Source organism: Ursus arctos, unplaced genomic scaffold, assembly GCF_023065955.2.
Source record: "Ursus arctos isolate Adak ecotype North America unplaced genomic scaffold, UrsArc2.0 scaffold_24, whole genome shotgun sequence".
Lineage (NCBI taxonomy): Eukaryota > Metazoa > Chordata > Mammalia > Carnivora > Ursidae > Ursus > Ursus arctos.
The window spans coordinates 45,398,944-45,424,663 of NW_026622919.1; the positions used below are offsets into that span (position 1 = coordinate 45,398,944).

The following is a 25,720-nucleotide window of genomic DNA, read 5'->3' on the forward strand; positions in this document are numbered from 1 at the left end:
TCTGGCTCCTCTCCACCCCAGGCTGCACAGGGTCAGGAGGTACCCCCCACTCTTGGCTCTTACCCCAATGGCAAAGCGCTCAACACCTTGCATCTTTGGGGAGCTGATGACAGTAGTGAGGTTGAGTGGGTCCTCAAATATGTCCCCATCAGTGAGTACCACCATGACCTTGGATGCATTTTTTCTGGAGCCATGGCTTGGCGTGAAGATGTTGTCTCTAAGCAGGGGACAGTAAATGAAGAAGAGAACTTTGCCAGAGGGATACTGAGCTCTGGGGAAATTTTCTTCACTGACCTGTTTTAGAATTGGAGAGGATTAAGAAGCCCTCCAAAATGGGGAACAAAAACCCAAAAAGCCCCCCTTTGACATACAGCAGGGCCAGGTAGAGGGGAGGCTGTGACACACCTCGCCCCTCACTTCCACCCATAGAAAGGTTCATATCAACAGCACTTCAGTCTACTCTCATGAATAATAATGATATTAATAATAGTGGCTAATATTTACATAGTACTTATGCGCCAGGCACTGTTGGAAGCACTGTACATATTTTAACCCATTTAGCCCCACAAAATCCTATAAGACAAGTACTATTATTATTCTCAATTAATTTATTGTTTCTCTTAAGAGAGAGAGTGAGAAAAAGAGAGTGTGCACTCAAGGGTTGGGGCAGATGGAGAGAGAATCTGAAGCAGACTCTCTGCTGAGCACAGAGCCTGACACGGGGCTCGAACTCAGGACCACAAGTCGGTCACTCAATCAGCTGGGCCATCCAGGTGCCCCTACTTATTCTCATTTTAAAAGTGAGGCACCTGGGGCTCCTGAGTAGTTCAGTCCATGAAGCGTTTTGGCTCAGGTCATGATTTTAGGGTCATGAGATCGAGCCCCACATCGTGCTCTGCACGGGGCATGGAGCCTACATAAGATTCTTTCTTCCTCTCCCTCTGCCCCCCCCCCACCCACCCACCCCACTCGCACAGGTGAGCTCGTTCTCTCTCTCTCTCTCTCAAAAAAAGAAAAAGTGAGGCAACTGAAGCACAGACAGGTTAGGCAACTCACCCGAGGTCTCTGCAGTACAAACTGGAGCTGAGGTTGAACCCAGGCAGCCATGAAGCCCATACCTGTAAGCACTGTGCTCTACTGCTGCACACAATAGGAGTCTTTGGAGGAATTTTTGGAGGATGTCTTGGGATGTCATCCATCAGCCAGGGCTGGACTGAAAGACCTCACGTTCCCCTCAGCCAAGGAAGAGCTAGAACCTGACCCTCTCGTCTTCACAGCTCTATCCAGCCACCTCTCCAGGCATGATGCCTCAGAGCCTCTGGGCAGGGCCATGAGCTGGCACGAAGTAGGTGCTCAGGTAAGTCCCACTACCCTCGTACTTACAGGACATGCTGCATGGCAGAAGCAGTCTTGGTGACTTTCCCCACTTGAGTGATGTTCTGGACTCTGGCGAGGGAGGCCATCGCATCCTGGCTGTCCCGAAGACCAAACTCAGTCTGGATCACTCCTCCGTATTGCACCAGGGCAAAGCTGCACTAGAGACGAGGAGCCGAAGCGGGGACGAGGTTGGCAGAATCGCCATGCCCAAAGCACCCCCTGCCCCTTAGGTGTCTCGCCCTGGAAGTAGTAAAGGAATCCATTTATTTCTCCTTGCCTCCAGGCAGGAGGAGATGCTAAAGCAGAGGGAAATCTCTAAGCAAGTAGAGATGGAGGAAGCTATGATAGTAATGGCTCCCAGTGAATCATAGACTTCTCCATGACGCCATGTTTCTGTGTAGTCCCCCTCCCACACATCAACTATGGGGTTGGTCATGTGACTAGCTTTGGCCAATGGGACATTGGCAAATGTCATACAATCAGAACCTTGAAAAGTGTATGCATGCATTGGGTCTTGACCTCTTGGAACACTGTAGCCGTGAAAAAGTTGGGCTGGCCCGCTGGAGGTACATGGCCCAGACAAGTAAGGTCATCTTAGGCCATCCAGTCAAGCAACAGGATGTCTGCAGCTGCAGGACTAACTCCAGGCAAGAACAGCAGAAGAACCACCCAGCTGAGCCCAGCCCACAGAACTGGACCACAGAACTGTGAGCAAATAGGTGGTTTTGTTTTGAGGTAGTTTGTTCACAGCAACGGAGAACTGATAGACCATGTGAGTCTACCTCTTAGGGAAGCCCACCTGGAAGCACTTCTCATAGAAGTTCCTCATCATGTTGGAGATGAAGTCTTTGGCTCTCTGGAAGTCTGGGGGGTCAATGCTTCCCGAGCCATCCAGGATGATGGCAATCTCAGTGCCTGGTCAGGAGTGAGCATGGAATTTGAGGCAGCAGTGAGGACAGCATGTACTTCCCTGCAGGGTACCCACCCCATTCAAGCTCTGGGGGCTCAGTTCAGGGAGGAAGTTAGTAAAGTTCCCAAGATTGAAGATTTTGTCTCAGAGGCAGAGAGAGCCAGAGCCTGCTCACTCTGACTTGCTAAGTGAGTCACTCCCATTGCTCCTGTTCTTTAGGCCTCAGTTTCCCCATCTGTAATATGGAGGGGGGAAGAGCTGGGACTGGCCAGGTCTATAGAATCCAGCCACTGCTCCCCATCTTCCAGACCTAGGCACACCTCACCCCTGGGGGTCGCCAGCCTAGGGATCAGCTCTGACAGCCTCTGGGAGCAACCCAGATCTGCCTCTTCTCACCAGCTGCCTCCTCCTCCTCGTCTTCCTGGGTCTTCAGAGCCCGGCGCCACCTGGCTGGCTTCTCTGTGCTGCCTTTCTTGCTCCTGTAGCAGTCTCTGTCATCCATATGTACATTGGGATCCAGGTTTTCTTTAAAAAATGCACACGGAAGAACTCAGAGTCAGACAGCTTACCTGTTCACCTCCAGGTAGGCCCACACTTAACTCTGCCCTGAGTCCCTTCACAGGAGCCTAGGCTTGTCTTGCCCTCCCTGGGCCTTTGTGTCTCTCTACGTCTGCCCTGCTTCTTCTTAGAGACCCGAGGAGATCTCTTCAGAGCTGTCCAAGGTCAGTGAGTGTCCAACCCTTACCAAGGTTGGAGAAGTGGACCTGGGTGTGGTTTTGGAAGTTGTTGGATAATAGGCTGCAGGTCCCTGTGAGTTCTGAGCTGAGGCTGTGGGGCTGCTGGGCCAGCACTTGAATGCAGATCTAAGGGAGAGGGGAGAAAGGGAGGGAAAAGCCTAGGTCACCTCCAGCACAGTCCCCGTAATCACAGCTACACCATCACTCCCATGCCAGAATCAAATTCATCAACCAGGCAAAGGATGTAGGAATACTTTGTTCACCCCTCAGCAGGGGTAGGAATCATGCTGGGGTCAGAGCAAGGTTAAGCACCTGGGTCAGTGTGCTGCATCACATGGAGTACCCAGGTCAGAGCCTTTGGTCAGCCCTGGGGTTGGTACCAAGGAGATAGCTGGGCTCAGCCCTGAGAATATACCAGTCAGACTGGTGTCAACACCGGTCAACCACAGGGTTAGTGCCACCCTACCTGAAGCCCTCCATCGTCCCGCCTCACGCATACTCACCAAAACACTGTGGTGGTTCTGAACAACTGTCACTCCCTGGTACCTCCCCTTTGGGATGGGGACAGTCTCTGAAACAGTTAAGGTCAGGTAAGGAGGGAGGGATGCTGGGAAGCAACACTTCAGCCAAGGTCAGATGTCACAGGGCCCCATTAGGAACTGTTGGCCACTCAGAGCAGCCACTAGAAGCTGGTTGAGGGGCTTTCAAGCACAGGCCTGGACACGCTCAGGGCAAAGTGCCCATTCCCCAGACTTATTCACTGACTCATTCAACAAAAGCCCTGTGATGTCTGCTTTTTGCCTGGCCTCATGCCAGATGGTGATAGGGATCTAGAAATAACAGATCTGGTGCTTTTCTTACAGGGACTCCCAATCTGGAGGGGCGGGAGGGTAGAGAAGCACTAGCTGGTGGGTGTGTGCAGCACCAGGGAGGTGTGCAAGATATAAAGGACTGGCTCTATGGATCGATGAACTCTCCACTCCCAAAGTTCTGTCTCTGGGGACTCTTACTGTCCCCCAAGAAAGTGTAGCTCACTCCTTTCCCTCTACACTGAGAGCCTCAGGAGATGCATTTTTGAGCCATAGGGTCACCCAGTTACCCTGCCAGCCTGCCTCCCCTCTGATGCACAGAGTGAGGCTGTTCAGCATTGTGTCTCTCACAGAGACAAGGACTCTACCATACGCAGTTGAGGGGTCATCAGCAAATGTAGGCCTTGAGTTGGACTGGGTGGGATAGGTAGAGTTGGTTAATGAGTAAGTTAGGTCCATGCATTTGTTCATTCATTCATTCATTCATTCATTCAAACGGCATTTACTGAGTGCCTAACATATGCCAGTCCCCATGCTAGATGCTAGGATGGCCACAGTTTGGGAAGCGTAGGGTTGGATTCCATTGAGGTGTAATGAGTTGGGACAGGTTGGGTTTTGGAATCTGATAGAATCGGGTTTGCCAGCTGTGGTGCTGCCAATGCTAGATGTATGAACTTAGTCATACTGGGAATCAAAGGACTTCTCTGAACTATAGCTTCTCTTTTATACAATGGTGTAATTTTGAGGATTAAAGTGAACAAAGCATTTGGGGGCACCTGGGTGGCGCAGTCGTTAAGCGTCTGCCTTTGGCTCAGGGCGTGATCCCGGCGTTCCGGGATCGAGTCCCGCATCGGGCTCCTTGGCTGGGAGCCTGCTTCTTCCTCTCCCACTCCCCTGCTGTGTTCCCTCTCTCCCTGGCTATCTCTCTGTCACATAAATAAATAAAAATCTTAAAAAAAAAAAGTGAACAAAGCATTTAGCAGAGTGCCAGGCACATGGTGAGCACTCAATACATTTTAAGTATCATTTTTGTTAGAACTGGGTCTGGAAAGGTGGGCTAGCAATTAGGGTTGGGTTGGGATGGGATTGGGCATTGGGATAGAAAGCCTGCTATGGTGAGGAGGGGTGGAGTCTAGGGCCGAAGGACTGGACTAGGTTCAAATGGCTTGGGCCAGATAAGTGGGATTCCTCGGAAGGAGGTTCTGGGAGCATTCCCTGGAGCTGAGGTAGACTTACCTACTTGTTTGCAGGAGATCTCATCTTGGATGAGGGAACAACGATGCAGGAGGCCTGCTTCCCCCTTGGTTTGAGAGCCGGTGACCAGGAGCCTGAGTTGGAAAGGTAGATAGCAAAGTTGGGCTGGCCAATCATTCCCTTCTCCTTTCTGCCTGCCCAGACACAATCTTCCCAGTCCAGATCCACAGGCTCTCTATCTGGAAAACTAATGGTGGAGATCCAGGCAGACTCCCAGCCGAGACGACAGATTCTGCGTTATGTAGAAGGCATTTGCTCACCATTTACCTTATACGGCTCCAGGTGGGAAATGGTTAAATGCGTCTGCCTGACAGAAAGGGGGGGGGCGGTATTGATGGTAAATGGACTCTCTGCTCTTTGGGGCAAGGGTGGGTAGGTGCCAGGAGGCCATCGGCAGGACGGCTGGCTCTGTGGGGAGCAGTGCTGTCTTCCTAGTGGGAACTGCCCCACCTGGCCTCAGTGATAGTATTTCCTGAGAAGAGCATGTTGGTGCTCCTATCCTATGGGTCAGTCAGAAATGGAGGTTTGAGCAGGGAGGGCCTTAGCCACATAAGGCAGCCTCCAGAGATATGATTCCCAATGGCAAACTGCTCCTCAATCCAAGCCCAGGGAGATAGCAGAGTCCAGAGTCAGCCTAAGCATTCTCATTAACCACACTGCCCAGGGAGAACTGCCTCAAGACAGGGAATGAGCTCCACATCCTAGGGGTTGGGTTGTGAGTAGGGGGTATTAAGGAAGGGGCCCCGAAGCTGGGCTTGGTAAGAGTGAACCAGTTCCAAGGTCTTTGTGCTGAGGACAGTAGGAAGCCACGGAGGACTTTATAATAGGGGATATTCATCTGTACTTTCAAAAGGTCATGATGCAGCTATGGTGGGTTGGGTGGCAGGAATGAGGTACCATCTCCCCTTCCTCACTTCCTATCACTCTATTATAATTATGAAATAGATCATTTACTTATCTCCATGGATTAAGAATAATAATAAAGTCTACACCTGTATACATGCCCTACCCCCAGCTTAACCCACCCCAAGCTGATTGCACCTTCTGATATGGCTATTGTCAAGGTCAACGGCAGTCCCCCATGAGCCAAATCTAATGGACAGCTCTCTGTCCTCATCTTCTTCAACCTCTCAGCAGCCCTGGACATGTGGCCATCCCCTCCTTGAAATACTTTCTTCTTGATTTCCCCCTACCTCTCTCAATACTCCTCAGACTCCTCTGTTGGCTTCTTCACTAACTTCTAAATGTCGCTGGAGACTTGGGGCTTGGTTTTCCTTGCCAGCACATTCTCCCTAGTGATCCCCTCCAATCCCATGGCTTCAATACACCTGTAAATGCTGAAATTCTGTGGCCCTAGGATCCCTCCACCAGAACTCAGACCAGCATAGCTGTAGAAAATAGGAAATAGCTGTAGGAAATGCACCACCACCCCAGATGTCCATGTCCTAATTCCCAGAACCTGTGACTATGTGACTTTTTGTGGCCAAATGGATTTTGTAGATTTGATTAAGTTACGGATCTTGAAATAAGGGAAGTTATTCTGGATTAGTGAGGTGGACCCAATGTAATCACAAGGGTCCTTATAAGAGGAAGGCAAGAGGGTCAGAGTCAGAAAGATTTGAAGATGATACACTGCGATTTTAAAGATGGAAGAAGAAGCCAAAAGCCAAGGAATGTGGTTAGCCTCTAGAAACTGAAAAAGGTGAGGAAACAGGTTCTCCCCGTGAGCCACCAGAAGGAGCGCAGCCCTGCTAACACGCCTTGATTTTAGCCTATTTAGACCCATTTTAGACTTCTGACTTCCAGAACTGTGAGATAATAAATTTGTGTTGTTTTAAGCCACTAATTTTGTGGTTGTTACAGCAGCAATAGGAAACAAATACAATGATTATCTGCCCCCTGTCTAATAGGCATCTCAAACTTTAGATTGTCCAAACAGAACTTAGGGTCTTGTCCTCCCAAGCCTGTGCTTTTCTTTTTTCTTTTCTTTCTTTTTTTTTTTTTTTTAAGATTTTATTTATTTATTTGACAGAGAGAGAGAGAGAGAGAAGGAACACAAGCAGGGGGAGCAGGAGGGAGAGAAGCAGCCTTCCAGCCGAGCAGGGAGCCCAATGCGGGGCTTGATCCCAGGACCCTGGGAGATGCTTAATGACTGAGCCACCCAGGTGCCTCAAGCCTGTGCTTTTCCGTTTTCCCCGAGGCAGTAGATGGTAGCACCAACCACTCCATTATAAAGCCTGACGCCGGGTGCACCTTTGTTTGCTTCATCTTTTCACTCGTCCTTGCATCAAGTCCATCGGGAAGCCCTATGGATTCTTCCTCCAAATTATATCTATAGAGCATCTCTTCTCTGCATTTCCCCATCAACAACCTGGCCACCGGCATCTTGCCTGGGGTATGATAAGAGCCTCTTAACTGGTAGTGTTAGTTTTTGAAATTTACCCTTATAGTTTATACCACGTCACTCCCCTGCTTCAGTAGCCTCCCATGCACTTAGAAACTAGGAGTCCAGGGGCGCCTGGGTGGCGCAGTCGTTAAGCGTCTGCCTTCGGCTCAGGGCGTGATCCCAGCGTTATGGGATCGAGCCCCACATCAGGCTCCTCCGCTAGGACCCTGCTTCTTCCTCTCCCACTTCCCCTGCTTGTGTTCCCTCTCTCGCTGGCTGTCTCTCTCTGTCAAATAAATAAATAAAATCTTAAAAAAAAAAAAAAAAAAGAAACTAGGAGTCCATACTCCTTGATGCATCCCAGTGGGCCTTGCCGGTCTAGCCCCTTCCTGACTCTGAGACCTCATCTCCCCATTTCTTTTTTTTTTTTTAAGATTTTATTTATTTATTTGAGAGAGGGAGAGAGTGAGTGAGAGAGAGCATGAGAGGGGAGAGGGTCAGAGGGAGAAGCAGGGGAGCCCGATGCGGGACTTGATACCATGACTCCGGGATCATGACCTGAGCCAAAGGCAGTCACTTAACCAACTGAGCCACCCAGGAGCCCTCCTCTCCCCATTTCTTTACGCTCCACCCTGGCTGGCTTCTGTTCCAGCCCCTTCTTTTGATAGCCCCAATTCTTGCCTGCCTCACCCTCTGCCTTACTGTGCCCTTTGCCCGGAAGCCCTGCCTTTCCCTCCCCAAGGCTGGCTCATTTTCATCTCCTGGCCTTGCCTGTCACCTTCTCATAAATGCTTTCTCCAGCCAGCCCCACCTCACAACACAGATACTCTGCTTCATGTCTCCCTGTTTTATTTCCTTTTTGGAACTTGTTACATCTGATAGTATCCTCTTTACTTGCTTATGTGCTTGTTATCTGTCTCCCCCACTAGACCTAAGTTCCTCGAGGATCTTGTCTAATCTTGTTTACCATATTATTTCCAGAGCATGGAAGAATGACTGGCACAGAGCTGGGGCTCGGTAAGTATGGTTAAATATTGACTGAATGACAGCCCAGGCAGCGGGTAAGGGAGCTAATGTGGGGCAGGGCTGAAGAGCAGAGGGGCAGCTCTGTGGGCTCTGCAGCTGAGCTCTCAAAATAGGTCGCCTGCTCAGCACCCCTTCCTCTGCTCCAGACTCCTCCCCAGCCTGCGCCTCGGCCCTCAGTCTAGCACCTCATTCCCTCTCCCCCATAAAGGTGGGGTCAGAACCAGTCTCCACTCCAGATCACGTTTTGGTGGGGGAGGTCCAGGCCTGAGCAGTCTCGGCTCTCCTTCCCCCTTCAGGCCGTTGTCCGAGCGATTTCCTCCCCACCTCCGTTTCCTGCCAACAGTCATCCTAAACACCAGATCCTCAGGAAGTCTTCCCAAACGGAGGAACGTGACCCCCTCTACGCCCTCCAGGTAGCCCTGACTACTGGAACCCAGCCCTATACTCACCTAGACTGTGAGTTCTCAAGAGACTACCGTGTACGGCTGCAGAACCCACGGTTGCCACTCACATCGGTCGTGCAGTGCTGAGGCCTGGGGCCCCGTCTGAGCTGCCTCTGTTGCCCACCCATTTTACCCTCCATGATGGGTAGTCTCGTGATATCCAGGTTTGTTGACTGAATGACTGACTAACAATAACCAAGCCCACCATCAGCTGACAGCCCCAGGGACCCTATTTACCCTGGGCTAGAAGCAGTCCATCTCCTGCCTTCACCCACCTCTAACCTGGGTCCATTCTGAGTCTAATCCCAGACCTCCCAGGAGAAGGCCTTCTTCCTTTTCCCCCAAGTTTTTTTTTTTTTTTAAGATTTTATTTATTTATTTGACAGAGAAAGAGAGAGCACAGGCAAGGCGAGTGGCAGGCAGAGGGAGAGGGAGAAGCAGGCTTCCTGCTGAGCAGGGAGCCGGACTCCACTCAGGGCCCCATCCCAGGACCCTGGGATCATGACCTGAGCCGAAGGCAGACGCTTAACTGACTGAGCCACCTAGGCGCCCGTCCCCCAGGTTTTATCATCATTTTTTAAAATTTATTTTTTATGGCTTCATTTGCATTTTTATTGAAGTATAATTTACAGTGTTATATTAGTTTCAGGTGTGGAAGGCCTTTATTATGTTCCACTCATTTCACCCTGCAGCAACGAATCCCATGATGCTGCCAGCCCTGGCTGTTCTATAGTAGGGAGAAACAGCACAAGGGAGTGAGAGGGACACATCACCCTTTCACAGGGCGCCTAGCCTCCCCCGCTCGCTCTCTGTGGCCTTGGGGCGGCCAGCAGCGCATTTCCTGCTCAGCACGGCAGGCCCGTGGTCTTGGGCTTCACTATTTGTGGCAGGAACCCAGAAGTTCCTCCCACCACATCCTCCCATGAGCCCCCTCTGCTTCAGCAGGTGTTCAGGGAGGTTTTCAAGACCCCAGCTGGGCTCTTCTTGCACCCGGTGGTGGACTCAGAGCCTTCTGCTCCGGGGGCTTCAAAATCCTCTCATCCACCATGTCCTTTCACCTTGGCTTCTGAGGCAGGGGGCCTGGAGCTGGAGAGGGTCCTGCTGGGGTACTGGTGGGAGGGGACTGGGCAAGGGATTGTCACAAATAACTGGGATTAACACCTGGCTTTCACGAGCATGGGGAGCAACCAGAACACTCATGCACTTCAAGTTTGGAAAACAAAATGTTGGCCCAATGCATAAGTCATGATCCAGCAATTCCACTGCGGGGCACATGCCTGATCAAAGGAAGTACACCTGCCCAACGAAAGCAGTATAATTTGTCCAAGGAAACTGCCCAAATGCCCATCGTCAGCACTGTTCACACAATGGAAGACAGAGCAATGAGAGTAAGTACCATTGTCTCAGGCAATACCACATTCAAAATTCCCAGACTATATTGAGGAAGAGGAGCCTGACATAACAGACACATAACGGCATGCCTCATTTATAAGCTCGAGAACAGGCAGAACTGAATCAGGGAGCACTGGTTAACTCTGGGCAGGGGATGTGCCTAGAAGGGAACGCCAGGCTAGAGGGGGTTTAAGTGAGGCTGGTAATGTTGTTGTTGTTGTTGTTTTAAAGATTTTATTTGTTTATTTGTCAGAGAGATCACGCACAAGCAGGGGGAGCAGAGGGAGAAGCAGTTTCCCCGCTGAGCAGGGAGCCCGATGTGGGACTCAGTCCCAGGACCCTGGGATCAGACCTGAGCAGAAGGCAGACACTTAACTGACTGAGGCGCCCGGGTGTCCTGAGGCTGGTAATGTTCTGTGTCTTCATCTGGTGCTGCTTACATAGTGGTTCACTGCAAACATTCACTGAGCTACACACTTATGACGGGTGCATTTTTCTATGTGGCAAATTCCATAAAATTTTACCAAAACAACAACAAAAAACACAACAGACACTGACCTTTAATTCATCTTCCTGCAGACAAAAACTTGCTAACAACCTTCCCACCACCCGTTCCTGCTTCAAACATTCCTAGCTCCTCAAACCCTTGGTGCCTAGGTAACCAGGCACCATCCACCTCTCCCAACTTACTGCTCATTATACTCAGCTTCAACCTCCTGACAGTTTCTGTTCCTTGGTTTGCTCACCCTGGCTTCCAGGCTTCTCACCACACTGCTCTCAGCTGGGGCATACCCCTCTCCTGCCTTCTCACACTAACTCCTACTCATCTTCTCAGTCCCAGGGTTGATGCCTACCCTGCCCACACCTGCCTCTATGTCTCCAAAGTGCCCTAGACTTCCTAGCACAGCAGCCATCGCCCTTGTCACTGCCTGCCGCGTCGGTCTCCGTCATGAGCCGAGGGGTTCCGTGAGGGCAGGGACAGTGCCTCTTTCACTATTTTATCCCCACACTTTGCCTGTGATTGAGTCGATGCTTGCTGAATGTGTGAATGGATGAGCAAACTGACCCTGCCCTGCCCACCTACATAGTCACCTGCTTCTTCACTGTACATTGAGGAAACCATAGTGTAGCAAGTGGTCCAAGCATGCTTGGCTGCTGGGGTCATGGCCCAGGGCTATAAGGCTGCCTCAGGAGCTGCTACTGCCCACCTGTCTGCCACCAAACAGAGCTTCTGCGATACTCAACTTGGAAGATGGGGAGCTCCGCTCAGCCAGAAACCTTGAGCTCCTCATCTGGCCCTGCCCCAAAGCCTGTCTGCATGCTGGGCTCATGGCTCATGCGTGCTGGGTAAGAAAAAACCCCTGACTAGAAGCAGAGCAGTGGGATGGGGAGGGGATTGGCCTGGGGCACCGCGCGAGCAGGGCTGGATCACAGCAAGCGCGGAGAAAGCCATATGACAATTATGAACAAAAAGGAAAGGAAAAATTTCTCTAGATTAAAAGAGACTAACGAGACACAACAATATGGGACACATGAACTTTGACTGGATCCTGGCTTCAGAACAAAGCAGCTCTACAAGTCATTTTGGTGACAATAAGGGACAAAACTAAAGACATGTTTCTCCATTCGCATATCCCCACTATCACCATCCGATACAATACATATTTTGCTTGCTTGCTCGTTGTCGATCTCCCCTGAGCATAAGAACTTTGGTCTACTTTGTTTCCTGCTGTATCTTCAGGGTCTGGCACACAGTCAGCGCTCCATATAAATACTCGTTGGGTTAGTCACCATTGTATGTATCATCCTACGACCGCTGTGTTCACCTTACGTTTCAGGAGTGATTCAAGTTAACAACCACTGTGCTCATTTCATTCATTTGACCTGCTTCTAACATTGCATCGTCTATGATTCACAGCTTATTTCTTCCATTTTCCTAATGAGGGCCATTTCCAGTCTTTCACTATTCCAAGAAATGCTACAATAAATACCTTTACATGTACCTGGGAATGCCTCTAAGGTTGGCATCTGGGAGTGGAATGGCTGGGTCAAGGTCATCTTCCACATTACCAAATATGGTAAAACTATTCTCCGAGTTGGTTATATCAATTTATAGCCCCACAAGTTCCCACATCCTCACCGACAGAATTTTGCCACATTTAAAATTTATGGCTTATCTAATGGGTGGGTACAGATGAGATTTTTTTTTTTAGGATTTTATTTATTTGTTTGAGAGAGAGAGAATGAGCAGTAAGGAGGGGCAGAAGGAGAGAGAGAGAGAATCAGACTCCCCGCTGAGCAGGGAGCCCAAGGTGGGGCCCCATCCCAGGACCCGGGGATCATGACCTGAGCCAAAGGCAGATGCTTAACCAACTGAGCCACCCAGGTGTCCCAGATGAGATTTAAAAACACAAACACAATGTTTAGTGAGCTTGAATTTGGCCAGAAACGATAATAAATCCTTTATGTGCATTAACTCAAATAGTCTTATGCAACAGCCCCATGATGCAGGGAAATCTCTACCCCTACTATAGAGATAAGGAAAGGCTGTGGGTTGAGCACCTTGCTACAAGTATGGAGTAAAGCTGTCACTGACCCATGGCTGCCAGACCCACAACCTGCCTCTTAACCACATTCCCTGCTGCCTCATAGTTTCCATTTTTTCTCTGATATTTTTGTCATTGCTCAAAATTTCTATACTGAGCATGTGTTACTTTTATAAGAGACAAAACAGCCTTAATAAACTTTATTTTAAAATAGTTTTGAGGTCATATCCTGCGCCACGCTCCCCAGCAGTAAAGACAGCGAGGATTGGCCCGGAGCTCATAGCTTCTCTCCTGTACACCCTTCTGAAAGTGAAAGGAGACTGTCCCCAGATTGTGCGGGTGGGGTGCCAAGCCCTTCTCTGGGGCTTGTTCAGACCCCCCCGAGGCACCCTCAATTATGCCTCCCATCTGCTGGGCCCCACTCACCAGGTCTGGTTGGTGCTGGAGTCTTGGTGCAGAAGGGAGCTGAGCACATAGGGTGTGTCTCCTTCAGGAGTCACCCAGATCTGGGCCTCATCCACATTGAAGGCCACCAGAGGAGCAAGGCCTGTGGAGAACAGAGGAACATTTAACAAAATAGGTGCCTGTTGAGGCCATGGCTGGACCTTTGACTCCCATCATTCAGTCTCATTTTGTGGTGTCATCACTGCCATTTTACAGATGAGAAAAGTGAGACTCCCAGGATTTTTTCCTGTGGGAATAGGACAGGAATGTAGGCATGTCTGACCCAAACCCCTTCCCCCGCAATCCTCCTACTAAACCATGTCAGCACCAAGGCCTCCTCCTCCAGGAAGCCTTCCCTGGTTCTCCCCTAGAAGTACGTCCCACTTTCTCACACCTCCCACTATGCACTTTCTGTACCTGTCAGATAGCACATACTCATGACAGGGTCTTGTACCAAAGTTAAAACAGACCATGAGCCCCAGGGAGAAGATGTACATACATTCTATCTATGACCCTTCATCAAGTGACCCAAGAGACACCATGTCTTCAAACATGTACAAGAATGTTTACAGAGGCTTTATTTGTAGTAGTTCCAACGGGAAACAACCCAAATGTTCATCAACTGGGGAAGGGATAAACTGACTGGTATATTCATACAATGGAATACTACTCAGGAGTAAAAAGGAATGAGCAATTGACACACACAGCAAGATGGGTAAATCACCAAAATCATTATGCTCGTGAAAGAAGCTTTACATGAAGGAGTAGCTACTGTATAATTCCATTTACATGACGTTCTAGAACCGGCAAAACTGACCTATAGTAGAAAAATATTTCCTGGGAGTACGGGGATGGGTCTTCACTGGGAAGGAACAGGAAGAAACTTCGTAGGCTGAGGGAAATATCCTGGATCTTGATAGGAATTTGGAATGCAAAATGTGTGCATTTGTCAAAAACACACTGAATGGTCAACTTAAAATTTGTGCATTTCACAGAAGGTAAATTTTCCTGCAAAAAAGAACCGTATACAAACACTGAACTCTAGTTCATACGTGTGCTGAAATATGTAGGGATAAAGTGTACCAGTATCTGCAGTTTACTTTGAAACGCATCAGAATGCAAGATGGCGTGATGGATGGATGGACAGATAGATGAAGATGGAGATACAGATAAGTGTTTATATATAGGATATATATGTGGAAATGCAAACATAACAAAATGTTGACAGTTGTAAAATCTAAGTGTAGTATATACTTTTCTACTGCACAATTATTTAAACTTTTTTGTCTATTTGAAATTTTTCACTGAAAAGGTATGAGGAAAAATTGATATCGACAGATTGCCCCCCATAGAGGCCGTGCCAATTCATACTACAACAACAGAATAGGAAAAGGCCTGTTTCCCTACAGTGCTGCTTGAGCTGTGTGCAGACCTTTTCGTCCTTGTTTTGAAAGAGTATCTTATCATTTTATTCCAAAATATATTTTTAAATTATGAGTAAGGTCAAGCCTTTTATTTTAAGTCGTTTACTGTCTATTCATATACATTATCTATTCGTATGAAGTATTTACTGCTTTCTTATTAATTTGTAAGAGCTTTTTGAATCCAAAAGAAATTATCAATTTGTTAAAGATATTGTTTCTCACTGAGCTATTTATTTGACTTGCATCTTTCCCCACATCTCTAGTTTGTATGTAGTCATTTTTTATTTATGACTCTTGAGTTTTATGTCATGCATTCAGTGATTATTTTTTTTAAGTTCACTCCCATTTTCCTCTATATTTTTGGGGGTTTTTTTGTTTCACTTCTTATACTTAAATATTTGATCCTTCTATACTTTATTTTTGTGTATGGAGTAAAATAGCAATCCAGCTTTTACTTTTTCTTCCCACAAATGACATTGTCCCAATATTATTTCTTGAATAGCTCATCTTATCTCCATAGATTTGCAGTACCACCTTTATCATTCTCAGAATTCCCATATGCATCTGGGCCTCTACTGGGATGCTGTTCTGCCCTACGGACCTCATTGTCTCCTGCTTGGATACATTCACTCGTCTCCCGACCTTTCTCTTCCAAGTCTTGTCCCTCTGAATACATCCTCTCCATACCAAGCGGCAGAAAGAATTCTTAAAAGTACGGTCTGACCACGCCACTGCACTGTAAAAACTCTAATGTATATTTACATAGAAAAAGGGCAAGGTGAAGTTCAGTGTACAGAGCTCATCTGTTCAACTACTGTTCGATGAACAAATTCTTGCAGTAGCTCTTGAAAAGCTACTTTCCAAAGTGTTTTTGGAAAACACTCCTTTTTTTTATGATGGTACAATGACTTTTCCAGCCCTAAATACACCACATAAACATGCTATAAGGAATGACGCTCTGACATCACACTTTCAGGCAAAAACAGACTCACTAATTTTCTTAATAAAACAGTTCCTAGCTTAACAACATCATAGGAAACAAACGTGCGCTGCTTGCCTTGTTTGGACAAACCCAAAATGCTTTGTTTTTGCATATACGTGCCGATTGAAGGGGCTGAAGAGATAGTGGCTTCTGTGATTCTGCAGTCTGTTAAGTGCATAAGCTATTTCATGTATTCTGAAGTGCTTTCAGATTGGTATTTATTTTACCCTCAATGTATTTTTCTGTGCTATAACTTTAAAGGGAGTTTGAATACAAGATGATCATGAGTACCCAAAAGACTGAAGAAACAGTGAAGAAATGGCGCAGAAGGAAAAATGTACCTTTCTTAATAATGACTCCCTCACAACTATCTTCCACTACTCATCATGAAGTCTTCATTTCCTCTTTTAATAAGGAAAATAAACCTTTATTGCAATTAGTTGTATATATAAATTGTATTTTTATATTCAAATTATTTTTTTAGTATAAACTTGTTTTATTGGCCAATTAATAAATTTTTCCATCAGTAAAAACTGTGAGTATTTCGCTGGATGGAATGAACCAGTTTTTCCAATGAAATTAATGGAAATATTTTTTCTAATTAATGGCTTTCACTTAGCAGTAGAGATTTTAAAAACAAATTAAAATCATTAGGCAATGGATAGGTTTACAGACTTTTATATAAGGACGACAAAGAAATATATATGTACAAATTACTGCTCTTCATTTACCAATATAAAATCTGTATGTATCCAATAACATCACTTCAAAGCATATTAAAAATTTGACAGAATAAAAGGAAAAACACAAAAATCCACAACCAAAATGGGAGACTTTAATGCTTTAACAATCTTTCATATAAGCTATGAAAATATCAGTAAGGATATATAAGATATGAACAATACAATTAACAAAATTGACCTGATTAATAGAACACTGTACCCAATAATGGTAAAATAAGCATTTTTCAAATGCACATGAAACATTTGCCAAAATTGAACAAATGCTACGTCAAAAAGCAAGCCTCAATAAATTTCAATGAATTGAAATAATTCAGAATATGTTCTCTGATTATAGTGGAATTAAATTAGAAGCCAATAACAAAAAGAAAACTAAAAAAACTTGAGCTTCTCAGAAATTAAGCAATGCACTTCTAAATAACCTAGAGTCAAAAATGAAATCACAGTGGAAATTTTTAAATATTTTGAACTAAATGAGAATTAAGATATGACAAACCAAAACTTAGGGGAAACAGTTAAAGCAGTGCTTAGAGGAAATGGACAGCCTCAAGTGCTTACATTAAAAAGGAAGAAAGGGTAAAAATCAATTATCTAAGCTTCCATCTCAAAAAGGTAAAAGAAGAGCAAATCAAACCCAAAGAAAGTCCAGGAAGGAATAAAGATATGAGCATATATCAATGAAACAGAAAACTAACTTACAGTAGAGAAAATCAACAAAGCTAAAATTTGTTTTTAAAAAAGGTTAATAAAGTCTTTAAAAAAAATAAAAAACGTTAATAAAACTGAGAAACCCCTAGCAACACTGATCAAGAAAAAAAAAAGAGAGAGAGAGAACATACAAATTACCAATATGAATGAAAAAGAGGACATCAGAATAGATCCTAAGACATTGAAGAAATAATAAGAGGATAGTATATACAATTTTATGCCACTACGCTTCACAGTTTTGTTGAAATAGGCAAATTCCTTGAAATAAAGATTTACCAAAACTAATGAGAAAAGTGCAAGTTGAATAATCTTCATCAAAGAAATTAAATTGATTTTTAAAAACTTTAGGAAGAACTCCAAGCACAGATGGCTTCACTGAAAACTCTCCCAAACATTTAAAGAAGAAATACCAATCTTACACAAACTGTTCCAGAGAACAGAATTGAGAGAACACTTACCAATCATTTTATGGGGCCAGAATAACATTGATATTAAAACCTGACAAGAGCAAAGATTTAAAAAACAAACAAACAAACAAACAAACAAACAAACAAACAAAAATCAGAAAAAACCTGACAGGAGCAATACAAGGAAGGACAATTGATCTCTCTCTTGGACATAGATGCAGAAATCCTAAGCAAAATATTAGCAAATCAAATCTGGTGACATATAAAAAGCAGAATACATCACAACCAAGTTGAGTTTATTTCAGGAATGGAAGGGTGGTTTGACATTTGATAATGATTTATTTATCATATTAACAGGGGAAAAAAAAGAAAAAAATCATATGATCACTATGATAGATGCAGGAAAAAGGCATTTGATAAAGTCTCGTACTGGTTTGTGATAAAAAATCACAGTAAACCAGAGTAGAAAGTGTTTCCTTAATCTGATCAAGAATACCCACCAAAACCCTTCAGCATACATCATTCTTATTGGTGAGTTGCTGAAAGCTTTCCCTAAAATCAGGAATGAGACAAGGGTCACCACTCTCACCACTTTTACTCAACATTTTACCGGAGGACTTAGAGCAATAGGAAAAAATAAAATACAGAGCATAAAGATTAAAAAGGAAAAAATAAAACTGCCATTATTTGCAGATGAAATGATTAAGTAGATTGAGAAAGCCAACAGACCCACAGCCAAACACTGAAAATTAACAAGAGCCTTTAGCAAGGTTACTGGATACAGAGGCAGTATACAAAGAACCACTGTACTTCTATATACCATCAATGATCAAATACAGAGTGAACAGTTTTTAAAGATGCCATTAGCAAAAGACAGAGAAATCAAATGCTTAAAAAGAAGTCTAACTAAAAACATGAAAACCTCTATGCTGAAAACAAAAGATTAGGAGAGATTAAAGAGCTAAACAGATGGAGGAATACATCATGTTCATGAAGGGAAGACTCAGTATTGCCAGTTATCACTATACCGAGTTTATAGCTTCAGTAGAATCCTAATCAAAATCCCAGCAAATTATTTGGGGGGGAGGAGGTATGTTAACAAGCCAATTAAAAATTTTGTATGAAATTGCATAGGACAAGAATAGTCAGGCACTCTTAAGGGAGAATAACAAACTTGTAGGACTTGATAACACACTGTCATCTATCAAGATGTTACAAAGTTATAGTTAAGACGGAATTACACTATCACAGGGCAGACAGACCAATGGAACAGAGAGTGAGCACCTGTTTTATGACAAAGGCGACAGTGAAGAACAGTGAGGAAAGAAGGATTTTTTATTTTTATTTTTTATTTTTTTAAAAGATTTTATTTCAGAGATGGAGAGAGAGAGAGAGAGAGAGAACATGAAGGGGGGAGGGGCAGAGGGAGAGTGAGAAGCAGTCTCCCCTCCGAGCAGGGAGCCCGACGGGGTATTGATCCCAGGACCCCGGGACCATGACCTGAGCTGAAGGCAGACGCCTAACTGACTGAGCCACCCAGGTGCCCAAGAATGAGTTTTTAAATAAATGGTGCTGGGTCACTTGGATATCAATATTGAAAAAAATAATAATCTTGACTATTCTCACAATCACACACACACACACACACACACACACACACACACACACACACACAAATTCCAGATGGGTTGAAATGTGGATTTAGATGGACTGAATGTGAAAAATGAAACAATAATGTTTTCAAGAGAAAACAAAGGACCCTGGGGTAGACAAATATTTTTTAAACAGGACACAAAAAGCACTAATCATAAAGGAAAGAATTGATAAACTGAACTTCATTAAACTTAAGAACTTCTGTTTATCAAAAGACACCAATAAGAGAATAAAGAGCCAAGCCACAGAATGAGAAAAGATATTTGCAACACAAATATCTGACAAAAGACTTATATGAGAATATGTACAAAATTCCTACAGCTCGATAAGAAAAAGGCATGTCAGCTAACAGAAAAAGGACATTCTCAAGAAATTATCCAAAGGGCCAGTAATCAAATAAGAAGGCACGCAAAAGACTTCAGAGAAAGGCAAATTAGAACCACCAAATAATATCACTACACAAGGACCAGAATGGCTAAAATGAAAAAGACAATACCAAATGTTGACAATGATCTGGAGCAATTAGAACTCTCGAATACTCCTGGTGAGAATGTAAGTCAGTACAACCCCTTCAGAAAACCATTTGGGAGTATCACTAAAGCTGAGCGTACATATAACTTATGACCCAGCAATTCTATTTTTAGGCATATCACCAGCAGAAGTGTGTTTATATGTCCACAAAAAGACATGTGCAAGGATGGTCACAGCCTCACTATTCATAACTCCAAATTGGAACCACCCAAATATCCATCGGCAGTGGAAAGGACAAACTGTGAACAGTGACCAGTGGAACACTGTAGCAGGGAAAATAACCTACAGCAAGGTGGCTGGATTCATAAACACGATGCTGGGTGAAAGACTAGGAACGGAACAGACCATACCGTATAATTCCATTTATACAAAGTTTAAAACAGGCAAAATAATCTATGGTATTAGAAGTTAGGAGAGTGGTCGCCCTGGGGGATAGGTAGTGAATGACCAGAGGGAGTAAGAAAGGGTACTTCTGGACTGTTGGTCATATTCCATTTCTTGAAACGGGTGCTCGAAAAAAACTTATTGTTAAAAAAAGATAAATTAAGACAGGAAGATTTGAATATGGACACCCCAAAATTATTGTTAACTTTGTTAGGTGATACAAACATTGTGGTTAGTAAGAAAAATAACCATATACCTCAGAAACATGTACTGAAGTGTTTAGGGCCAGACGACACAATGTTTTGGGTTTGCCTTAAAATAATGCTTCTGAAACATTAAAGTGCTAACAAATCACCCAAGTTTCTTGTTAAGATACAGATTCCGATCCAGTAAACCAGGAAGTGGGACTGAGAGCCTCGTCTAACAACACCCTGAGTAATGCCCCACTGCTGGTCACCACACCAAATTCTGAGCAGCACAGCTTTAAAGGAAACCAAAAGGGATACAAATGACGCAGCAACTGTGACAAGTCTTGATAACGGTGTAATCTGGGTGATGGGTATACTGACTTTACTATTGTTATTTTCTTTGCTTTTGTACATGCTTAAAATTTTGTTTAAAACACACCTTTCAAAGCCTCAAGGAGGAGGTGCATTGTGAGAGAGCAATGTCTGATCTCTCATTTCTCAATTCCCAGGCCCTCTCCCTGAGTCCAGCACAAAGAAGACATCTGCACTTTATTTCTTCTGCTTTATACCTTGGCGTTGCCGAGAATGATTGGTGGCAATTCATAAAAATATACAAGACAGTAAGGTAAAACTTATTTTTAAATGATGGGGCAGGCAAAAAAAAAAAAAAAAAAAGAAGGAAGGAAAATGACAATTAGAAAAGAGGGGTGAGGGGCTCCTGGGTGGCTCTGTTGGTTGAGGCTCCAACTCTTGATTTCAGCTCAGGTCATCATCTCCAGGTTGTGAGATCGAGCCCCGCATTGGGCTCTGCACTCAGCAGGGAATCTGCTTGAGATTCTCTCTCACCCTCTCCCTTTGCCCCTCGCCCACTTATCCTCTTTCTCTCTCAATAAATAAATCTTAAAAAGAGAAAATAAAAGAGGGATGAACATGGAAGGGCACCATTAAACCAGGAAGGAGGCTAACAGCTGGCTGTGTGTCAGCAAGTGCTAGCACTTTCTATGGTGGGGCCCCCTTTGATCTCTGAACGCAGTATAGGTATGCAGTGGGTGCCAAATAAAAGTACTTGTTGAATAACTACATAAATGAATGAACTTTCCTGAAGTGACTATAAGGATGATCGGTGGTATTATTCACAGAGTCCACAAAATTGGGAAAAGAATTATTCTGGTGAAGCAGGAAAACAAACAGAAAACCAGAAAAAAAATTTCCCTGAGGATTCTCTTCCCAAGAACAATGAATGAATGGGGGCAGAGTGAGTTAAACAAAACAACAGCAGTGAGTGACAAACCCGCACCCCACGTTCCTGGAGCTGTTATTCGTGTCTTGCCTGCCATCGCCCAAAGTAGAATACGGAACACATAATCAGACCATGAGCAATTCCCTTTTGGGGGCCATGGTCGCTTTGAGAATTGGGTGTGAGCCTCCGAGCCCCCCACCCAAGTGTACAATTGCCAAGTCTTGCCCTTGCCCTAAGTGCCTGCTCTGAGCTGATCTCCTGCCTTCCTCCTGGTCCTCCCCGTTCTCCTCCTCCGAGAGGCCTTCCTGACCTCCGGACCTCTACGTAGGCACTCTGTACCCTCACAAGACTTTTCTGTTTAATTTTTTTTAAGACTTTATTTATTTATTTGACAGAGAGAGAGACGGCGAGAGAGGGAACACAAGCAGGGGGAATGGGGGAGGGAGAAGCAGGCTTCCCGCAGAGCAGGGAGCCCGATGCGGGGCTTGATCTCAGGATCCTGGGATCACGACCTGAGCCGGAGGCAGACGCTTAATGACTGAGCCACCCAGGCGCCCCTCCCCGCAAGCCTTTTATCACAAACTGAAATTACCTTGCTCGTTTCCTTGTTAACTTATTGCCTGTTACTTATTGTTTCCCCTGCTGCCAGTGAGCCCCTCTGAGGGCAAAGACTGTGCGTCAGCCTTGTTCACCATGTCATCCCAGGGCCAGGCATGGTGGCCTACACCTAGTAGGTGCTGGATGAGTGAAGGGGGCTCAGAGACATTCCTGTGGCCAACCCATGGACCCTCAAGTGTCCCAGAGGGTAGGGAATGGGGAGCACTGTTCTCCACGAATACAGGATTGGACTCAGGCTCCTTGGCTCATTTTATGACAAGCCCTGTGTTTCTTGGTCAGCCAGGTCAGGGTAAGCAACTGATTAGGAGAGAATTAAAAAGTATGAACTAAGGGTGACAAGGTGGCTTACTCGGTTAAGCGTCTGACTCTTGATATCCGCTCAGGTCCGGATCTCAGGGTTGTGAGATTTAGCCCCACGTGGGGTGAAGAGATTACTTAAAAATAAAATTTAAAAAATTTTTTTTTCCTAAGTGAGATGAGAGAATGAGAATTGGGTGGTAAGAAATTACCCTGGGGGCGCCTGGGTGGCTCAGCTGGTTAAGCGCCCGACTCTTGATTCCAGCTCAGGTTGTGGTCTCAGGGTCGTGCGATGGAGCCTCAGAGCCCTGTGTCGGGTGCAGTCTGGGCTCGGGAAGAGTCTGCCTAAGATTTTCTCTCCCTCTTCTTCTTCTGCCCCTCACCGCTCTGCCCTCTGTCTCTAAATAAATAAATAAATCTTTAAAAAAAAAAAAAAAAAAAGAGTAAGAACTAGCGATTTCTTGCCAGGGGTGACTGGGAGGGTTTCTCTCCGTGCTTTACTGTGCAACTGATAGACATGGTTGGAAGTCCTGAGATAAGTGCAGTGTCCTCACCTGGGCGTGTGTGGCATCTCCCTGCCAGCACGATGCCCCCTCTGCCGGGTCTGCTCTCCAGCTGCCTCAAGTTCCTCTGTACCCACTCTCTGGGCACCATCCACATAACTCCCACTTCTGGGCCTTTGCCCAAGTGGTTCCCCCCCGACCAGCGTACCTTCCTTGCTCTCACGTCTGCCTCATCTTTTGGGGCCCTGCTCAGGCACTCCCTGCTCCAGGAGCTACTTGACATAGCCAGAGCAACTCACTGGTCCCTGAACCCCCACCACATCCTGCAGTGTGTCTGGCTCTGACTAAATCCTGTCTAGGTCAGAGCGATCTGTGTGTGATTAAGTCTGTCTCCCCCCCAATGTGATCTAATCTGAGTCATCCATGACACCCCCCCCCCCAACCACAAAGCCCAGTTCAGCAGAGAGCCAGACCCAGAAGTGTCCTGGAAATGTCAGGGTAGGCCAGAGATTCTTGTTCACCACCCCACCCCTGTCCCCATTGTTGCCTTGTTCCACTGAGGGAACTTGATGCAAGACCCTTGAGAGGTGGGAAACGGGAGGAGATGAGCAGAGAGACAACGCGGCTACCCTCCCAGATCACCTGATTCTTCCAGGCACTGTACTGGGTGCTGAGGCTCAGAGAAGTGGAGTGATTTGCTGGTGGTCCATCAGCAAATTGAATACTCGTGTCCAGGCCCCAGGTCTGCCTAATTCAAGCCTTTAGTGAAAGCTGGAGGCACAAACGGCCGCAGACGCTGGCACAGTTCCTGCTGGGAGAGCTCCCAGTTGTGCCGGCAGCTCCCTGAGCCTGGGCGGGGCTCTGGGTTAGGTAACTGGTGATCAGGTTAGCGAGGACCTCCTGTGCGGGCACAGTGGCATGAGAACATGTGCAGAGGGGACTTACCATATTCACTAAGCTTTCCCAGTCACCAGCACCCACCCTGAGAGCTGGCTGGTGCAGGGGTCTGCCAGCCCTGGGCCACCTTGCTAGAGCAGATTCCCCCCAGACCCCTGACATTTTACCATTGCTTGGGCTGTCAGCAGATGGGGTGACCCTTTCCTTTCCCACTGAGACTCAGAAAATATAGCATGGGCCCCAGAGGGAGACAGTGTTCAAATCCCTGCTTTGCCATGGAGTCACTGAAGGACCTTGGGCTTGTCACCTCACCTCAGTTTCCCCACCTGAGATACACGGCTATGCAGAGCAAAGAGGACAGCGCCTGCCCAGGGTCTGATGCTGAAGGCTCAGTATGCGGGCGCTGCTGTTAGTGTTATAACCACAAGGGAGGGCCTGTCACGTGCTGACACCCTTACCCTCTACCTCAAACCCCCCTTATGTGCTGTCAGACACGTGAGCCCAGCCAAACCAGCGTCTGTCACCACACCACCCACAGGGCTGCCTCTCTGAAGCTGTCTCCAGCCACCTAGGCCTGCTGAGTAAGAATAAGACCCTCCCTTCATCCTGTCAGCCAGTACTGCCTCTCCCCTCAAACCTCTATCTTCCCCAATACACTGGGCATTTTATCTTTTTAAATTTTATTTTATTTAAATTCAATTAATTAGCAGATAGTGTATTATTAGTTTCAGAGGTAGAGTTCAGTGATTCATCTGTTGCTCATTATATCACATGCCCTCCTTAATACCCATCACCCAGTTACCCCATCCCCCCCACCCACCTCCCCTCCAGCAACCCTCAGTTTGTTTCCTACAGTTAAGAGTCTCTTACAGGCATTTTAAATATACATTCTCACAGCACTATCCTTGGTTTAGCAAACTTAGGCCCAGGGGGAATGGCTTGTCCAAATTTATATACGGAGCTAGCTGTAGAATTGGGACTATAGAGTCAGATGTCCTGACACCCAGCCCAGAACACCCAGAAAGGCCTTGGGGGAAGCTCATGCCTCATAGCCGTATGCAAGTTGCCTGTCCCATGGGGCAGCTCACCTTCAAGCCACCCACATCGGTCTTTCACACAGGAGCCTCCTTGTCTCCCCTTTCTCCAGTACTCCACCTTCCAACATGTAAGTCACACTGTTGCCACCTGGCTCAAGATCTGCTGTGGCTTCCCACTGCCCTCAGGGTGAGGTCCAAGCTCCCTTAGCCTGGTACTCTTGGCCCTCCACACTCCCCACCACCACCCTGGACCTCTCTAGCCTGACTGCCCACAAGTCCCCCATACACACCCTACAAGCCAACCTCCCAACAAAGGTTGGAAACATCTGGTTCCCACATGGACCACAGTCCACACTTGGTTTGCCCACAAACATTGCACTTCTCAGATATTTTGCGTCTGCCCTTTTCCCATCCCCCATGTGCGAGACCCGAATGCGTCCTCAGTGGACCCACTGGCTGGGGCTAGAGGGTTTGTTGTGTGAGTGCAGCCTGCTTTCTCTTCACACAGGGCCCAGGACAGGGACAGTGCACCCTCACCCCCAGGGTCCAGCATTTCCTGGGTAGGGGAGTAACAGCAGCCTTCTGCTCCCACTCAAGCTTTGCCCTGCATCTTCCTGCATCTTCACACTCCCCATCTTTGTCCATACTGGTTCTTAAACAGAAAGCCCCCCTCTATTGGTCTATACTTGCCAAAGACCTCCTCCATCTTCAGGGCCACTATCATCCCTCATCCCTACCAACCAAGGTTTCCATCGTATACCTGCACACAAATATTGGGGTGTGCCCT

General features: G+C 46.3%; 1 protein-coding gene across 1 annotated transcript in view; it reads right to left on the reverse strand.

Moving 5' to 3' along the window:
• ITGAE (integrin subunit alpha E) overlaps positions 1–25,720 on the reverse strand; it is a 69,160-nt gene that overhangs the window by 38,838 nt on the left and 4,602 nt on the right. The window contains 8 exon segments of the mRNA XM_048223097.2: positions 64–217; positions 1,384–1,535; positions 2,177–2,292; positions 2,684–2,812; positions 3,033–3,150; positions 3,528–3,595; positions 5,070–5,161; positions 13,307–13,427. Of these exon segments, the coding sequence (XP_048079054.1) occupies positions 64–217; positions 1,384–1,535; positions 2,177–2,292; positions 2,684–2,812; positions 3,033–3,150; positions 3,528–3,595; positions 5,070–5,161; positions 13,307–13,427 (950 nt within the window).